The 12,410-nt window shown below is 50.4% G+C and overlaps 6 protein-coding genes across 6 annotated transcripts; 1 reads left to right on the plus strand and 5 right to left on the minus strand.

The window, feature by feature from the left end:
- Positions 1-775: 775 nt before the first annotated feature.
- On the minus strand, positions 776-1,923 carry BO88DRAFT_486406 (SDR family NAD(P)-dependent oxidoreductase; the record flags this gene model as incomplete). The annotated part of the gene is made up of 3 exons (XM_025712449.1): positions 1,693-1,923; positions 1,029-1,628; positions 776-981 (listed from the first exon to the last, which is right to left on the minus strand). The coding sequence occupies exons 1-3, from the start codon at positions 1,760-1,762 to the stop codon at positions 776-778; spliced, it is 876 nt and encodes a 291-aa protein (XP_025564846.1). The 5' UTR covers positions 1,763-1,923.
- A 940-nt stretch (positions 1,924-2,863) lies between these two features.
- BO88DRAFT_336305 (putative extracellular exo-polygalacturonase) lies at positions 2,864-4,543 on the minus strand (the record flags this gene model as incomplete). Its single annotated transcript, XM_025702897.1, has 8 exons — positions 2,864-2,911; positions 2,964-3,038; positions 3,091-3,192; positions 3,243-3,431; positions 3,483-3,643; positions 3,701-3,759; positions 3,813-4,179; positions 4,237-4,543. The coding sequence occupies 8 exons, from the start codon at positions 4,541-4,543 to the stop codon at positions 2,864-2,866; spliced, it is 1,308 nt and encodes a 435-aa protein (XP_025564847.1).
- Positions 4,544-5,212: 669 nt separating this feature from the next.
- BO88DRAFT_403217 (mitochondrial pyruvate carrier family protein) lies at positions 5,213-6,447 on the minus strand. The gene is made up of 4 exons (XM_025706316.1): positions 6,062-6,447; positions 5,945-5,960; positions 5,704-5,840; positions 5,213-5,649 (listed from the first exon to the last, which is right to left on the minus strand). The coding sequence occupies exons 1-4, from the start codon at positions 6,253-6,255 to the stop codon at positions 5,466-5,468; spliced, it is 531 nt and encodes a 176-aa protein (XP_025564848.1). The 5' UTR covers positions 6,256-6,447; the 3' UTR covers positions 5,213-5,465.
- A 149-nt stretch (positions 6,448-6,596) lies between these two features.
- Positions 6,597-7,238, plus strand: BO88DRAFT_486409 (L51/S25/CI-B8 domain-containing protein; the record flags this gene model as incomplete). Its single annotated transcript, XM_025712450.1, has 4 exons — positions 6,597-6,857; positions 6,921-7,027; positions 7,091-7,123; positions 7,179-7,238. The coding sequence occupies exons 1-4, from the start codon at positions 6,772-6,774 to the stop codon at positions 7,235-7,237; spliced, it is 285 nt and encodes a 94-aa protein (XP_025564849.1). The 5' UTR covers positions 6,597-6,771.
- Positions 7,239-7,331: 93 nt separating this feature from the next.
- BO88DRAFT_403220 (DODA-type extradiol aromatic ring-opening family dioxygenase) lies at positions 7,332-8,950 on the minus strand. Its single transcript, XM_025706317.1, has 4 exons — positions 8,349-8,950; positions 8,108-8,280; positions 7,893-8,053; positions 7,332-7,833 (listed from the first exon to the last, which is right to left on the minus strand). The coding sequence occupies exons 1-4, from the start codon at positions 8,769-8,771 to the stop codon at positions 7,370-7,372; spliced, it is 1,221 nt and encodes a 406-aa protein (XP_025564850.1). The 5' UTR covers positions 8,772-8,950; the 3' UTR covers positions 7,332-7,369.
- Positions 8,951-9,348: 398 nt separating this feature from the next.
- Positions 9,349-12,388, minus strand: BO88DRAFT_242842 (putative chitin synthase activator (Chs3)). Its single transcript, XM_025702153.1, has 3 exons — positions 11,885-12,388; positions 9,644-11,833; positions 9,349-9,588 (listed from the first exon to the last, which is right to left on the minus strand). Exons 1-3 carry the CDS (start codon positions 12,246-12,248, stop codon positions 9,455-9,457), a joined length of 2,688 nt encoding a protein of 895 aa, XP_025564851.1. The 5' UTR covers positions 12,249-12,388; the 3' UTR covers positions 9,349-9,454.
- Between the last annotated feature and the right edge of the window lie 22 nt (positions 12,389-12,410).

Here is a 12,410-nt window from a genome sequence, read left to right on the forward strand (position 1 = left end):
CTCAAGAATGGGTAGTTATTCTATAAGTTACTGAAAAACTACTTACTCGTTGCATAAGATTCATCATCATCACACCGTTCATGCTTCTGCCTAAGGCCCCAACCTCCTAAAAGACCAGTCATATCAATCCACCTGAAACCGCAGTGGGCTTGCTCCAGCCACATTCTAAAAATAAGATAAAAGTGATCTGAATAGCCACAATCACTAACTAGCAGCATTGGCATCGCCACATCCCCACTCCACAGCTCCCTGGGAGGCAAATGGTCATTTTACTTACTTTACTTACTGCTGTGGAAGGCTTGGTGTGACTACTTACTTATCATCCTTGGCAATCAACTATGACGATGATTCAGGTTGGGTGGTGGCACAGTCACCGGATGGGTGCTCCTATTCCAGGTTAAGTGATACTACTTGTGGTACTGTGTGTAATATATATCATGATCATAGTATTATTGGTAGTAGTATTGCCCCGGGCTAACACCCTGCAGAGGCTGCAGGGTGATGATGTTGATTGTCCCACTGTGGTATCACACTTGCCTAGGGTTTGTGAAGTACAACACAAGAACACAGCAGAACCATTCTGTGTGCCCTATAGCATTAAAAAAGAAGTGGATTATTAGACTAACATTCTAGATTAAGACAGTGTATATATATAAACCCCGGTTCCCAACCTGGCTATGCAAAACCCAATATCATGTGGCCAATACAGCTGACCCAAAACGAAGGAAACACCATTAAACTCGAGAAAAGAGAATAACCCCACACAGCATCAAAATCAACTGCTGCACCCTGCCATTCCCCCGTCAATCAGATGCAAATCTCCATTAACGTACCCGCCTGCCTTACTGGCCAGATACAAAATAGTCCCAGCAATCTCCTCGCGCCGGCCTGCTCTTTGCAGCGGTATGAAATCGCGGTCAAACGCGCCTTCGACCGAGATCTCTTCGTTGGCTGGGCTTCCACACAGATTGCTCGGAAACACTATATCAGTCAGCACCTAGTCTCAGTATACAGAGGGAAATACTCACGACCAGGAGAAATAGTATTTGCTCGAATCCCATGAGGAATCAAATATGTCATCATCTTCCTCATCAACATTATCACAGCTGCCTTGCTCATTCCATACGCACAGCCCCCAACGACTCTCCGGTTATGTGCTGCAACGCTGCTCACAGCAATGACCTGACTCTTCTGGAAGACATTTCCTCGCTTGTTGCCCTTATCCAGTAACGATATAAAAGCCGCAATGGTGTAGAATACCCCTGTTGTGTTTACCCGGAACGTGTCTAAGAATTCATCGGCCGGAGTATCCATGAGGAATGATTCCAACTCATCAGGGGTCGCATTCTCCTGTAAAGTGCGACCGACCTTGACACTAATGGCTTCCGGTGAGTCCATATAAAGCATCCCTGCATTTGCGACGAGCAGGTTGATGTATCCGGTTTCAGTATGAATCTGATCGGCAGCGGCAGCGAGAGAGGCCTTTGAGCCTACATCGGCAACGATAGGGATGATAACACCAGGATGCATGTCGGCTGTATCTTCGAGAGTCTCTTTGTGGCGGCCTAGGATATAGACTCTGCTGGCTCCATTGGCTGCGAGGGCGAGAGCCATTGTCTTTCCCAGACCTGCGATAGTAGTAACATCATCAGCTTGTGTTAGAGGATTACAAGACTGAACCGCAACACATACCTGAGCTCCCGCCGGTGATGACGGCAACTAGGCCGCGCACGTTGAATAAATCCTTGATATCGTACGGCATCTTGATGGAATCGCCCTTGAGTGATGTGATGTGAAAGAAATTAACAATCAGAATTTTAATCCATGATCCCAGTTATATAAATCCACCTACAGATCGGTGATACGTCAATTGACAGAGATAAGTTAGTCGGTATGTCGATCATGATTGGACGTATCACAATGACACTCCCAATTTCGCTGTACATCCTATCTACACGTCGACACATACATTCTCGTCGATGTCATATTGTCCAGATGAAGCAAATGATAAGTTATATTGAGTTTGGAAAGAAAGAAAGACTCAAACGTAGAGGTCCCTACCGCATCTAACCAGTGGCAACACAACCAGAATCAAGCCAATCCTGAAGCTTGACCCCGTTAAACTGCCCAAGTTACCATTCTTCGGGCTTCTCTCGGGGGAAGCTGAGTAACAGACTCATCTAGGATATGTCTAATTTATCATACCCAACCCTGCAGGAGGTGCATGACGCACACCGGTAATGAACACAAATCATTGCCACTTGGTTCCAAAGTACTTAAGGGTTGTGGGTAAGGTTCGCTGTCCATTGTTAAGTCCGCTGGTTGTGTGCTTCCAAGGGGGTCACGATCATCGGCCGAGGGTTTGTGTGAGAAGAGACTGCGGTTTTGAATCTCGCTGCCGGACTTCAGATGAATTAGAATTGGAATATGGTTTGCAACTTACATTTTCGAGACTCTGGCATGGTCTACACGACCTCATCCGAGCGCTCTAGATCCTACTATACTTGGTAGGTGGCTCTCCTAGTTGCTTGTTTGTTAGATGAACAGCAGGTAAATGCAGAGAGATGTAGTATCCTGGACTGTAAGTGCAGTATCACTCAGGAGTGCGCAAGCACTGGAAGCAATGATTCTGCCTCGGCATGTGACGTATCGCACGCAAAAAGCAGAAGGAGCGTCTAGTGAGAACCATGATCAAGGTTTCAACCAGAAAGTTTCTTGATCGCCTGACCTTCCCTAGGTCAAAAACATACAGAAATCATATATTCACGTATATACACAGCCAAACCCAAATGTAATATATACACCCTTCATCCGTCTAAGTAAGGCCTAGCCTCCAGTGTGCATGTAAAATAGGCATTCTAACTTAATCAGAAGTGGCGGTGCAGTTGACACTCAGAAGACTCTCATCGACCTGGACAGCGTTAGTCACCACTTCGATCTTCAGCTGGCCTTGGCCGACTCACATTATCGCAAACAAAGTCGTTGGTTCCATCCGGGCTTGTTACATTAATATTGGAAGTATAGATATCCGAGCAAGTCTATCGAGTGTCAGCCATTGCACACTAAACGCCTATCCTGGAGGGCACTTACATCAGGACTGGAACAAACGATTGTCCCAACATAGGGATCTTCAGATCCCGACGTCGTTCCGCGGAAGTTCTTGATGTGGACGTCCGAGATAGTGAGAGAGCTCTATTATTGTGTTAGGATAGTTTCCGGGAAGCGGCTGAAGGTCTACTAACCGGGTACTCGTTGCACAAGGTAGTATTGCTCTGCCCATAGCACTGCGTAATTTCAATAGCCCAGTCGACATTATCAATGAGTGCGGTGTCGTAGGTGATATTCTTTACGCTACCCGAGCCACCGCCGCCTTGAAGATCGGCAGATAGCGCAGAGGGAGTCCCAGGCCAAACCTTGATGCGCGCCATATCCTGCAACCAAATTAGTAAGAAGTTTATCTTTTGGTTAAAGTCTAAACATACCGAAGCGTTGAACATAGAGATGTTGTACACATAGACATTCTCAACGATGTCAACCTCATCCTTGTATTGGCCGAGAGAGCCAACAGAAATGCCGTGGGAGCCATTGCAGTGAAGGTTCTGAACGAGGATATTGGTGCTGTTCGGCTTGAAGGAGACACAGTCTTTATAGGTTTGTAGGTTAGAATTTTGAAGTATTATGCTACTTGGATCTGACTTACCATCACCGTTATTGATCACCGAGTTCTGGATAACGATATTGTTTGAGCGGTAGGTATCCCTACGGGAAAAAAAATCAGTATGCCCCTCAATGTAAAGCAGGTATAAACGCACCATCCATCAGTGTTCTTGGCCTCGTTATCGCTCTTACTGTAACCCGAAATGTCAATCCCATCAAAGAGGACATTCGACGAATTAGCCACAAAGTGGTAGTACTGCGGCGAGTACCGCAACTTCAGCGGACCGATTGTGCCACCATTCAGCCCGATGATGCCCATCAAGATGGGACGCAGAATGAGATCATCTTCGGCGTACAGATCATACCAGACCTGTCCGTTGCCATTGATTGTACCACCACCGTACATATTCACATCTTCACCACCGAGTTGGAAGAAGGTCGTAGCGTTCTGGAAGCCCTGTTTGAAGGAGTTGGCTTGCCAGTAGTCTGTATCGTTGGTGAATAGAATCGTTCCGAGGACCTCTGTTGAACCATAAGGTTAGTCAATGATCACCTTCGATGGGTCTGCAGAATAAGCACCTAGGTCAATGTTCTTCAGAAAGGTCATATTCAGCGCAGTTCCGATAATGTATTCCTTGTCCTCATCGAAAACGACCTTTCCACCGTGGTTACATTGGTTCAATGCGGAGAGAATGTAATCAGAGTCGTCAGTGCCATCTCCATGGCTGCGGACATGGCAGGTCTTGTCCCTGCTCTGGCTTGTAGGCAGAGGTCGGAAAGGCTTTTTCGGGCCGCAGGCAGCTTCTCTGGACCGAGAGAAGGCCTCTGCTGTGGCCCCTAGCGCAAGAAGGCCAAGCGTGTGTGAGAGAACGTGCGTGAGTCTCATTGTGAGAGATTGGCAGGAGACAAGTCTGAGTCCACGGGCAGAGCTTGGGCAGAGGTGCTGCAAAGCAATGACGATCGCCACTGGCATTTATATTCATTGCCCTGAGTAGACATTACTTCCCCGCAGTCTTGCCCACACTGACCACACCACCCATGTCTCCGAGTTGAGAAGTTCGCTGGACTTCATATCCGGGGAAACGCCCTCAACCAAACGGAGCGAGGAAACCACGACTGTGGAGCTATGCTAAGCTTGTGGCTTGCTCCTGTAATCAACAGGGGCACTTGGAGATAGTTAGCTGCTGGAGAATGTGGTGGTGGGGGATTGCGTGGAGGAGCAACGAGAGACGATGTGATAGGAGGGCTTGTCGGAGACGATTATCCGATTGGGGGAAAAACGTGTGTCTGGGGAATTGGCAGGGAACTTATCCCAGCCATCTTCTGCATCATGATTTCATTTTGAATGGATAGCAATACCCGGTTATTCTTTAATCCCCGTTAGATGATGTTGTCGCGCAGGTCAAATCCCGAAACTTGCGGTAAGTGCAGGTTAGTGCAAATCCCGTGTAGTACAAGCCTCGTGGACTATACACACCACCACTAGGATGCCATGTTAAAAGACCGACAGCCGCTAATCTTCTACTAAGTAAATGTATGCTGTAACAAAGTTACCGAAGCGTTTCCTCTCCATTTCTAGGATCACAAAAGCCGATCCCCGAAGTCCCAATGGTCTACATCACTGACAAGCGTAGAGGAATGTCGATGCAATTTATAAGGGAATATGTACATATTTAAGTCGGAGTCGCCTCCAGCCAACTTCATCTCATAATATGCTCTATGAGCCTACTCACCAATGCCAACGGGGAAGACAGTCTATTGTCGCTTAGGCTGCACTTTACGCAACCCTTGTCCAGACCAAAAGTTGTTTAAGCAGACTTCTCAACGGCAGCCTTCGCCTGAGTAGCAACGGCCTTGGCGTCGTTGGCCACCTCGTGTTCCAGATCCTGCACGGCGGCGGCGGTCGAGCCGTCAACGCTCCGGCGGTAGTTGATGATGCGACCGACCTGGACAACACCGACACATCCGAGGAAGAAGTTGACAGCAGCGAGGCTAGGCAGTCAGTATCCTTTCCACATTATTCTCATTCGGGGTCGAGGCACATACAGGTAGTTCTTGGGGGTGATGATCATGCACCAGCGAGTCCAGATGCAGCCAGTGGCCATCAGGGCACCGTTCTGAGTAAGGGAGAGCTTCTCGGCAGGGCGGCTAAGGTCGGAGATACCGGCGATGACAAGAGCCCACTGGTTGAGTCAGTGAGACAGTACATAAGTGTAGTAGGAGGCTTATCGCAATTGAAGAAGTTGGATTCGAGGAAAGGGTTTCAGCAAGGTGCACAATTTCGTACCTTCATAACGGGGGCCCTATGACACATCAGTGTTAGTATACAATGCAATATAAAATTTCACATGATTAAGACCGAAAAAAAGCAAATGCAACACCATATTATCGGAGTATAACTCACCAGAAATGCACCGTCTTCACACCGACCGGGCTGTTCCATAGACGCTGGAAAGTGCTCTGTTGCTCAGCGGCCGCAGCATCGGAGCTCTGGAAGCGGAAACCCTGGGCACCAGGCCGACGGAAAGGGCCATATGCGTTGCGGAAAGCAGCTCTGGTGTTCTGGAAGAAGCGAAGACCAACACGGGAGGACGACATGGTGATTGATTTTATATGGCGCGGATACGGCGTGAACGGGACGAATCAAGGACGGCGGTAAGAAGGTACAAAACCGGAGAGAAAAGGACAAGGATCGGTCCAATTGAAGAAGAGAGTGGAGATGTTCAAGACACGCCGTGCGCAACAACAGCAATAGGCGACCAGCCGGGGAAATATGAGAATGGAGTTCTTGGTAAAATGACGAAGGGAAGAGTGAGTCCCAGCGGCCCCGAGGTCGGCCTTCCGTTGGGGGTTGCGGCTCTTTTCCGGCTGAGGTAAGCGGTGACAATCACGCTTGACCGGATTGGTCTGTACGGGCTCAGAACCTCCAGCGGGAATCAATTCATCGTCTCCTCCCCCAGAGTCCCTGTGATCAGCTTCAAGCTCCCATTATCGGTCCCTGACCCCTCCGTCGCCCCCAATTGATACCCTGCGCCGATTTTTACGGGGCTAATTTTTGTTGTTGACTCTCGTTGCGAACTCCGGTCCTCCCGTCTATCACGATCTTCCCCCACAATGTCGTCCAAGTACGTCTTCACCAAGGGTCTGAAGGAGCTGCGCTTCCTTTTCTGCCAGACCTCCCAGGCTAGCTCTGCTACTCGGTGAGTCTACATTGTTCCCAGTTGGTATTACATGAGGGGATTGCTGATAACCTGTATCTGTAGCTCGTTCTTGCAGCGCGCATACCCGACCATGAAGAAGCACAACCCTCACACCCCCATCCTGATGCGCGAGGCAGCTGGTACTGTGCCTAGGGTGTACGCCAGATACGGTACGACAAAGTTTTTCGAAACCACACCAATGGTGGATGAACGCATGGCTAATAATCTCGCAGCTTTCGGCCAAGAGAAGCAGGAAGCTCTGACCGGTAAGATTCTTGAGCGGAGATTATATAGGCAAAACTGACCATGATGCACCTCCAGGCTTGACGGATCAGCAGATCGAAGAGAAGATCACTCAGTTGGTGAAGGCGTCCTCATAGCGAAATCACGACGCGTCCGTATATGTTCATGCACCGCATTTCCAATTTGCACTGTATCTATAGATGAATTGAAACTCGTTCGCCGTGATAACCCAGTCAATATCTACACGATTCCATTGTTCGCTTTTCACTCTACAAAGAACTAGTACTGTTGGCGATTTCGCCGAATCTATATTGCGCCCAACTCATGCTTCCCTCCTTCAAGGTCCACAGTCTCCTTCCAACATCATCGCCCGCAGCTCCGGCTCCAATATGAATCGGAAGCAGGTGATCGAAATACGGGTGTGCCTGCCGAGCATCCGGCCGTTTCAGCAAATCTGCCATAGCCTGTTCTCGCTCCGCTGGCGCTTTCGTGACGGCCTCCTTCAGAGCTTCATCGAAGCTAGCGGTATACGGCAAAGGCCGCGGGTCACCCCAGGTGAATTGCATATCGCGCAGGTTATGCACCGCCATACCGGAGACGATGATCAAGATGTTCTCCTCACGGAGTCTCGAGACCGCCTGACCAAGTCGGTAATGCTGGATAGGATCCTCCGTTTTGAACAGCGATACCTGCACAACAGGGACATTCAGAGGGTTCTTCTCAGGCTCAAAAGCTACAGACTAAAGTCAGCATCTCCCAGCCAGACCATCGTCCAATCTCAACCAAACATACCGCACTTGAAACTCGCCCAAACACCGTGATCAAGACCTCTCTTCACCCCCTCACCCTTAATCCCCGCCTGGCTTAACGCATCGAGGACCTTATTCGCAACCTCCCGACTCCCAACATTAGGATACTTCTCCTTGTAGTAATGACTAGGGAAGCCATAGAAACTAAAACCAACATTAACCACCACACTTAAAGAAGGAAAAAAAGAGACAACATACTCATAAATCAAATCCGTAATCTCCGCCGTATTAACCTGGATAGTATCCCTCACGGCCTGCCAATGCGCCGAGAAAACCACCACCGCGCGCGGCTTCACCTTGGTAGTAATCTCCTTCCCGATCTCACCCAGCTTATGATACGCCGGGTGCTCATGATCATACATGATATTCGGCTGCACATAATCAGCAATCCCAAACCAACCCTAGACAATAAGCAGAGAAGAGGATAGGCGAAACTCACCCCACCATGACTCAAAAAATAAACCGGCGTTCTCGCCATCGTTACCTGATCTTCAAACCCTCCTACTTCACCAAACTTCTTCTTATTCTTCACTTTATCCGAAAAACTTCCACTACCAGAAGTAGTAGTACTAGAAGTACTAGCAGCAACAAACCCCCGCGAAGCAGAAGCAGAAGCCCTACCACCCGCACCACCCAAAAACCGTCTAAGACCGAACAGATTGGCGTCAGCACTACCAGTACTAGTACTTCCCGTATAGCCCCAAAAGCCAGCGACAGCAATGGCAAGAAGCAAAGTAATCAGCGAGAGGACCGCCAGGGTTGATTTCTGTTTGGGTGTGTGCTGTGTGCTAGTAGTAGTAGTGTTCTGATGAGAAGATGGTGCGGAGGAGGATGAGGATGGCGGAACGGGGGCAGAAGACATAGATTATCTATAAGAAGAATTCGGAACAGTCCCGGTGCGGGCTCAGATCGGGAGGGTAGTAGATAAAAAGAGATGATGGAGGGGGAGAAGGAAGGCTAGGGAAGATGCATGGAAGGGTGCAGAAGGATCTTTCTTGAGGTAAATCTTAATTTGATGATTTGTGATTTATTATTATGCAGGGTCTTGGGGGGTTACAAGGTGGTGTGATGAGGAGTGATGGGCGATAGATATTGTAATCATTAGCGATCCGATCGGGAGGAGGCGCTATCCGTCGGATAGAGCGCGGAATTAGGCCGCGGTACTTCCTACATGGCATAAATATGTTTATGTTCATACTAGTGTACTTACAAGGACTCTGTTCACAAGCAGTTCATTATTAAGGTATTATAAAAAAGGCCATCATCATGCGGTGTCTAGTCTAAGCAAAATAACCATGGGAGTTGAAGATGCGGTCCGGTACAATCCAGATTGACCGGTCAAATTCATCAATCATTCCCCCAGTGAAGTTCTCCCAGGCCAGAAATGCATGCATCATAGTAATCCAGTTCCAGCTCGTTAGGTGGGTATAAGCATTCGCCAGCAATCAGAATAAACTGGCAGTTAGGTCCAAAAAGAGTATTAAACTGGTAGAACGAAAATGTAAACATCCCCCGAAATTTCCACCATCCAGTTGTCATGCTCATTTACATAATAACACAATCGCCTTCGTTCTGCTTTTGTTGATTGACAGCAGACCGGGACAGTCGGGTTTTTTGCATCCGAGCGCCGCCCTGCTTGATCTCCTCGAGACGCTCACGCGCTTTTGGGAATTGTTGTGCTGTAGTGAAGCCACATTAGCGATCGAAAGGCATAAGAGAAGTAGAGAAACTCACCAGCTGCCCGCCAGTACCACCTCTTCGCATCATCCAGGTTGGCAGCTACACCGATACCGACTTCGGTGAAATATCCCATCGCGTATTCTGCTTTGGCGAGACCGGCAGTCGCAGCTTTGCGCGCCCAGAGATAGGCTTCCGTGTCACTCTGCTGGAGGATACCCTCCGCTCCAGTAAGGTACCATCCACTGAGAGCAAGTTCACTCTGGTGCTCCCCTTGAGCAGCAGCATGAGTGTACCAAATGATACTCTGACGGAAGTCGACAGGGCATCCCATCAAGCCGTACTCATACGCAGATCCCAAGCGGAATTGAGAGAACTTGTATCCCAATTCGGCGGCCTGGTGGAAAAGTTGGCTTGCGTAGGCTTCATCCCGAACAACGACATCATTGGGCCCCGCATTTGCGTACATAAGGGCAAGCTCATGAAGGGCATGTGGGTTCTCGGCATCGGCACGCTCTGCGGCACGCTTTAGCCAAGAGATACCTTCGCGAGGGTTCTTGGCCTGTCCAAGAAGGCCTTTGAGCAAGATCATTCCCATCTTGTACATCGCAGGCGGGTCTCCCAAGGATGCAGCACGCTTGTACCATTGCACCGCCTTGAAAGGGTCGCGTTTAGTGCCTCCGCCTTCTTCTTGTCCTATCTCGCAGCATACAGCGACTCGGTAGGCAGACTGGGCATGTCCCGCCTTAGCAGCGGAGTGATACAGGCTGTAAGCTTCCTTAGGATCCACCTGAAGACCCATCTGTCCTGACCCATAACAATCCGCGAGGAAGAACTGAGCGTCCGCGTATCCACTGGATGCCAACTTCTTGACGATCTTGTAACCATCCATAACATACCTCTCGCGGGCTTTCGCTTTGGTCTTGGGATCCATCCGACTGCTGTCAACCAGGACGGTCGAAGCCTCAACCAACTTCTTCGCAAGTAGAAGCTGGGTCTTGTTGTCCGATGGCCTACTTTTGGCCATCTGTTGAAGTTGTTGAAGTTCTTGCTGGGTGACAGGACCGGATGCAGCTGGTTCCACGGGCGCGGCTTGCGGTGGGGAAGCAGCAGGAGGAGGAGCTGATGCGTTGGCATTATTATATTGTCGTACCGGTGCAGGTTTGCTTCCCTGATCGTGGCCCGGACGGAAAGGAACGGGGTGGTGAGGGAGAGCATCGGGATTCTTTTGGGGATCCACAGCTTCGGGCTGGTTCAAAGCTGGTGCTGGCTCAGTCACAGGCATCGGTTGGTTGGGCCTGTAGGGGCGAGGTGGATTGCCCCGGACAGAAGGCTCTGGGACAGGGTAGCCGCTATTGGGTTCAGGATAAGCTGGCATTCCGGCGCCCCAATTCCCCTGATCCTGAGGGTGGGGCTCCTCGTAGGGATGCGGATTGTAACCATATCCAGCACTAGCCTGAGCATAGGCAGGTTGGATTGGTGGGCCCTCATTCGGCAGGTCGAACTGAAAGCCTGCATTTGCAAACTGATTGGGCGCAACTGCGCCCCTGGCTTCCACCGGAGATTGCGGATAAGGATCGCTCGCTGCATGAGGGTTGAACGCGGTGTATCCCCCACGAGATGAGGGGGGCGACTCGATGGGTGCCTTGGCCTTCGGCTGTTCAAGGCCGGGCAAGCTTTCATCGATCACTCCGCCCTTCGCGAAATCAGGCATCGCATCGAAGTTGGGCATATCAGTCTCACCAGCATGAGCCGAGTTATAATAGCTGTCCACCCATGCCTCAGTATCGAAATGCTCATGCGGACCCGGTTGCGGTTGAGAGTAAGGATCTTGGTAAGTTGATTGTCCAGGGTACAGAGGCTTGGGCGGTGGAGGTGACATTGTTGACTGGACTGGCATGGTGGCACTGCGATTGACGTGTGGTACGGGCGGCGGGTCATTAGGATCGGTATACGGCCTGTCACTTCGAACAGACGAAGCTGCCGGACGGCCAGTACTTGCTGATCGCACAGGAGCGGCGGGGTAGTTGCTTCTACCACGGCCAGGGGATACAGGTCTAGGTGGTCGCCTACTATGCGAGGTATGCGGACGATCTGGCACCTGTGAAGGGGGTATTGGGCCACCATTGAGGTCCATTGCGGCCATCTCACCCTCAATACTTCTCGGTCCGCGCGGGTCTTTCGTAGGGAAAGATGGAAACGGATTATCAAATGCCATCTTATCAGGGGATTGCGGCGGACGAGCAGCTAGACTAAGTCAACGGCATGTTCCAAGTAAGTGGGCTCATTTATACTCACGCCGTCTCATCTGAGGAGGTGGTCTGTCCCCGTAGCCACGACGGCTATCATATCCCTGCGGCGGTGGAGGGCGTCCGCGATGTGCATATCCACGAGCCTCCATCGGGGGTCCATAGCCACCACGCGGAGGCCGCGGAGCCCCTGGTGGAGGCCCATAAGACCGCGGGACTGCGCTATCACCGGGATAACCGCGTCCTGAACCCTGAGGACCATTACTGTATCCATAGTATTGGTTGTCATAGCCATAATCATATTGTCCATTTGGCGGCGGACCCTGTAAGGCCCCGCCCCGGGCGGGAGGAGCGCGGGGACCATAGTTTCGCATCGGAGGCGCCCTCTGCGCTGGATGCTGAGGGTATGCCATTATGCCAACAGTAATCTTGCGAACTGTACAAGGGAAAGGAGTCGACACGAGCTTTTGAACAAACGATTGCGGATTCTGTATCCGGGTTGGAAGCGCGGGGAACAATCAATGCACTCGTAGACAATGCTCACGCCCCCCTTTCACTATCTACACCAATAGGAG

Source organism: Aspergillus vadensis (assembly GCF_003184925.1).
Source record: "Aspergillus vadensis CBS 113365 unplaced genomic scaffold BO88scaffold_6, whole genome shotgun sequence".
NCBI classification, from domain to species: Eukaryota; Fungi; Ascomycota; class Eurotiomycetes; order Eurotiales; family Aspergillaceae; genus Aspergillus; species Aspergillus vadensis.

Excerpts from the sequence above, each read along its gene's own strand:
- BO88DRAFT_403217 (XM_025706316.1), bottom strand. The coding sequence starts at position 6,255 with ATGTCGTCCTCCCGTGTTGGTCTTCGCTTCTTCCAGAACACCAGAGCT. Across the intron at positions 5,650-5,703 it reads ATCACCCCCAAGAACTACCT|CCTCGCTGCTGTCAACTTCT; the intron begins GTATGTGCCTCG and ends CTGACTGCCTAG.
- BO88DRAFT_403220 (XM_025706317.1), bottom strand. The coding sequence starts at position 8,771 with ATGTCTTCTGCCCCCGTTCCGCCATCCTCATCCTCCTCCGCACCATCT. Across the intron at positions 8,054-8,107 it reads ATTACGGATTTGATTTATGA|TTTCTATGGCTTCCCTAGTC; the intron begins GTATGTTGTCTC and ends TGTTGGTTTTAG. Across the intron at positions 7,834-7,892 it reads TTGGGCGAGTTTCAAGTGCG|CTTTTGAGCCTGAGAAGAAC; the intron begins GTATGTTTGGTT and ends TTTAGTCTGTAG.
- BO88DRAFT_242842 (XM_025702153.1), bottom strand. The coding sequence starts at position 12,248 with ATGGCATACCCTCAGCATCCAGCGCAGAGGGCGCCTCCGATGCGAAAC. Across the intron at positions 11,834-11,884 it reads ACCTCCTCAGATGAGACGGC|CTGCTCGTCCGCCGCAATCC; the intron begins GTGAGTATAAAT and ends GACTTAGTCTAG. Across the intron at positions 9,589-9,643 it reads GTGGTACTGGCGGGCAGCTG|CACAACAATTCCCAAAAGCG; the intron begins GTGAGTTTCTCT and ends GCTTCACTACAG.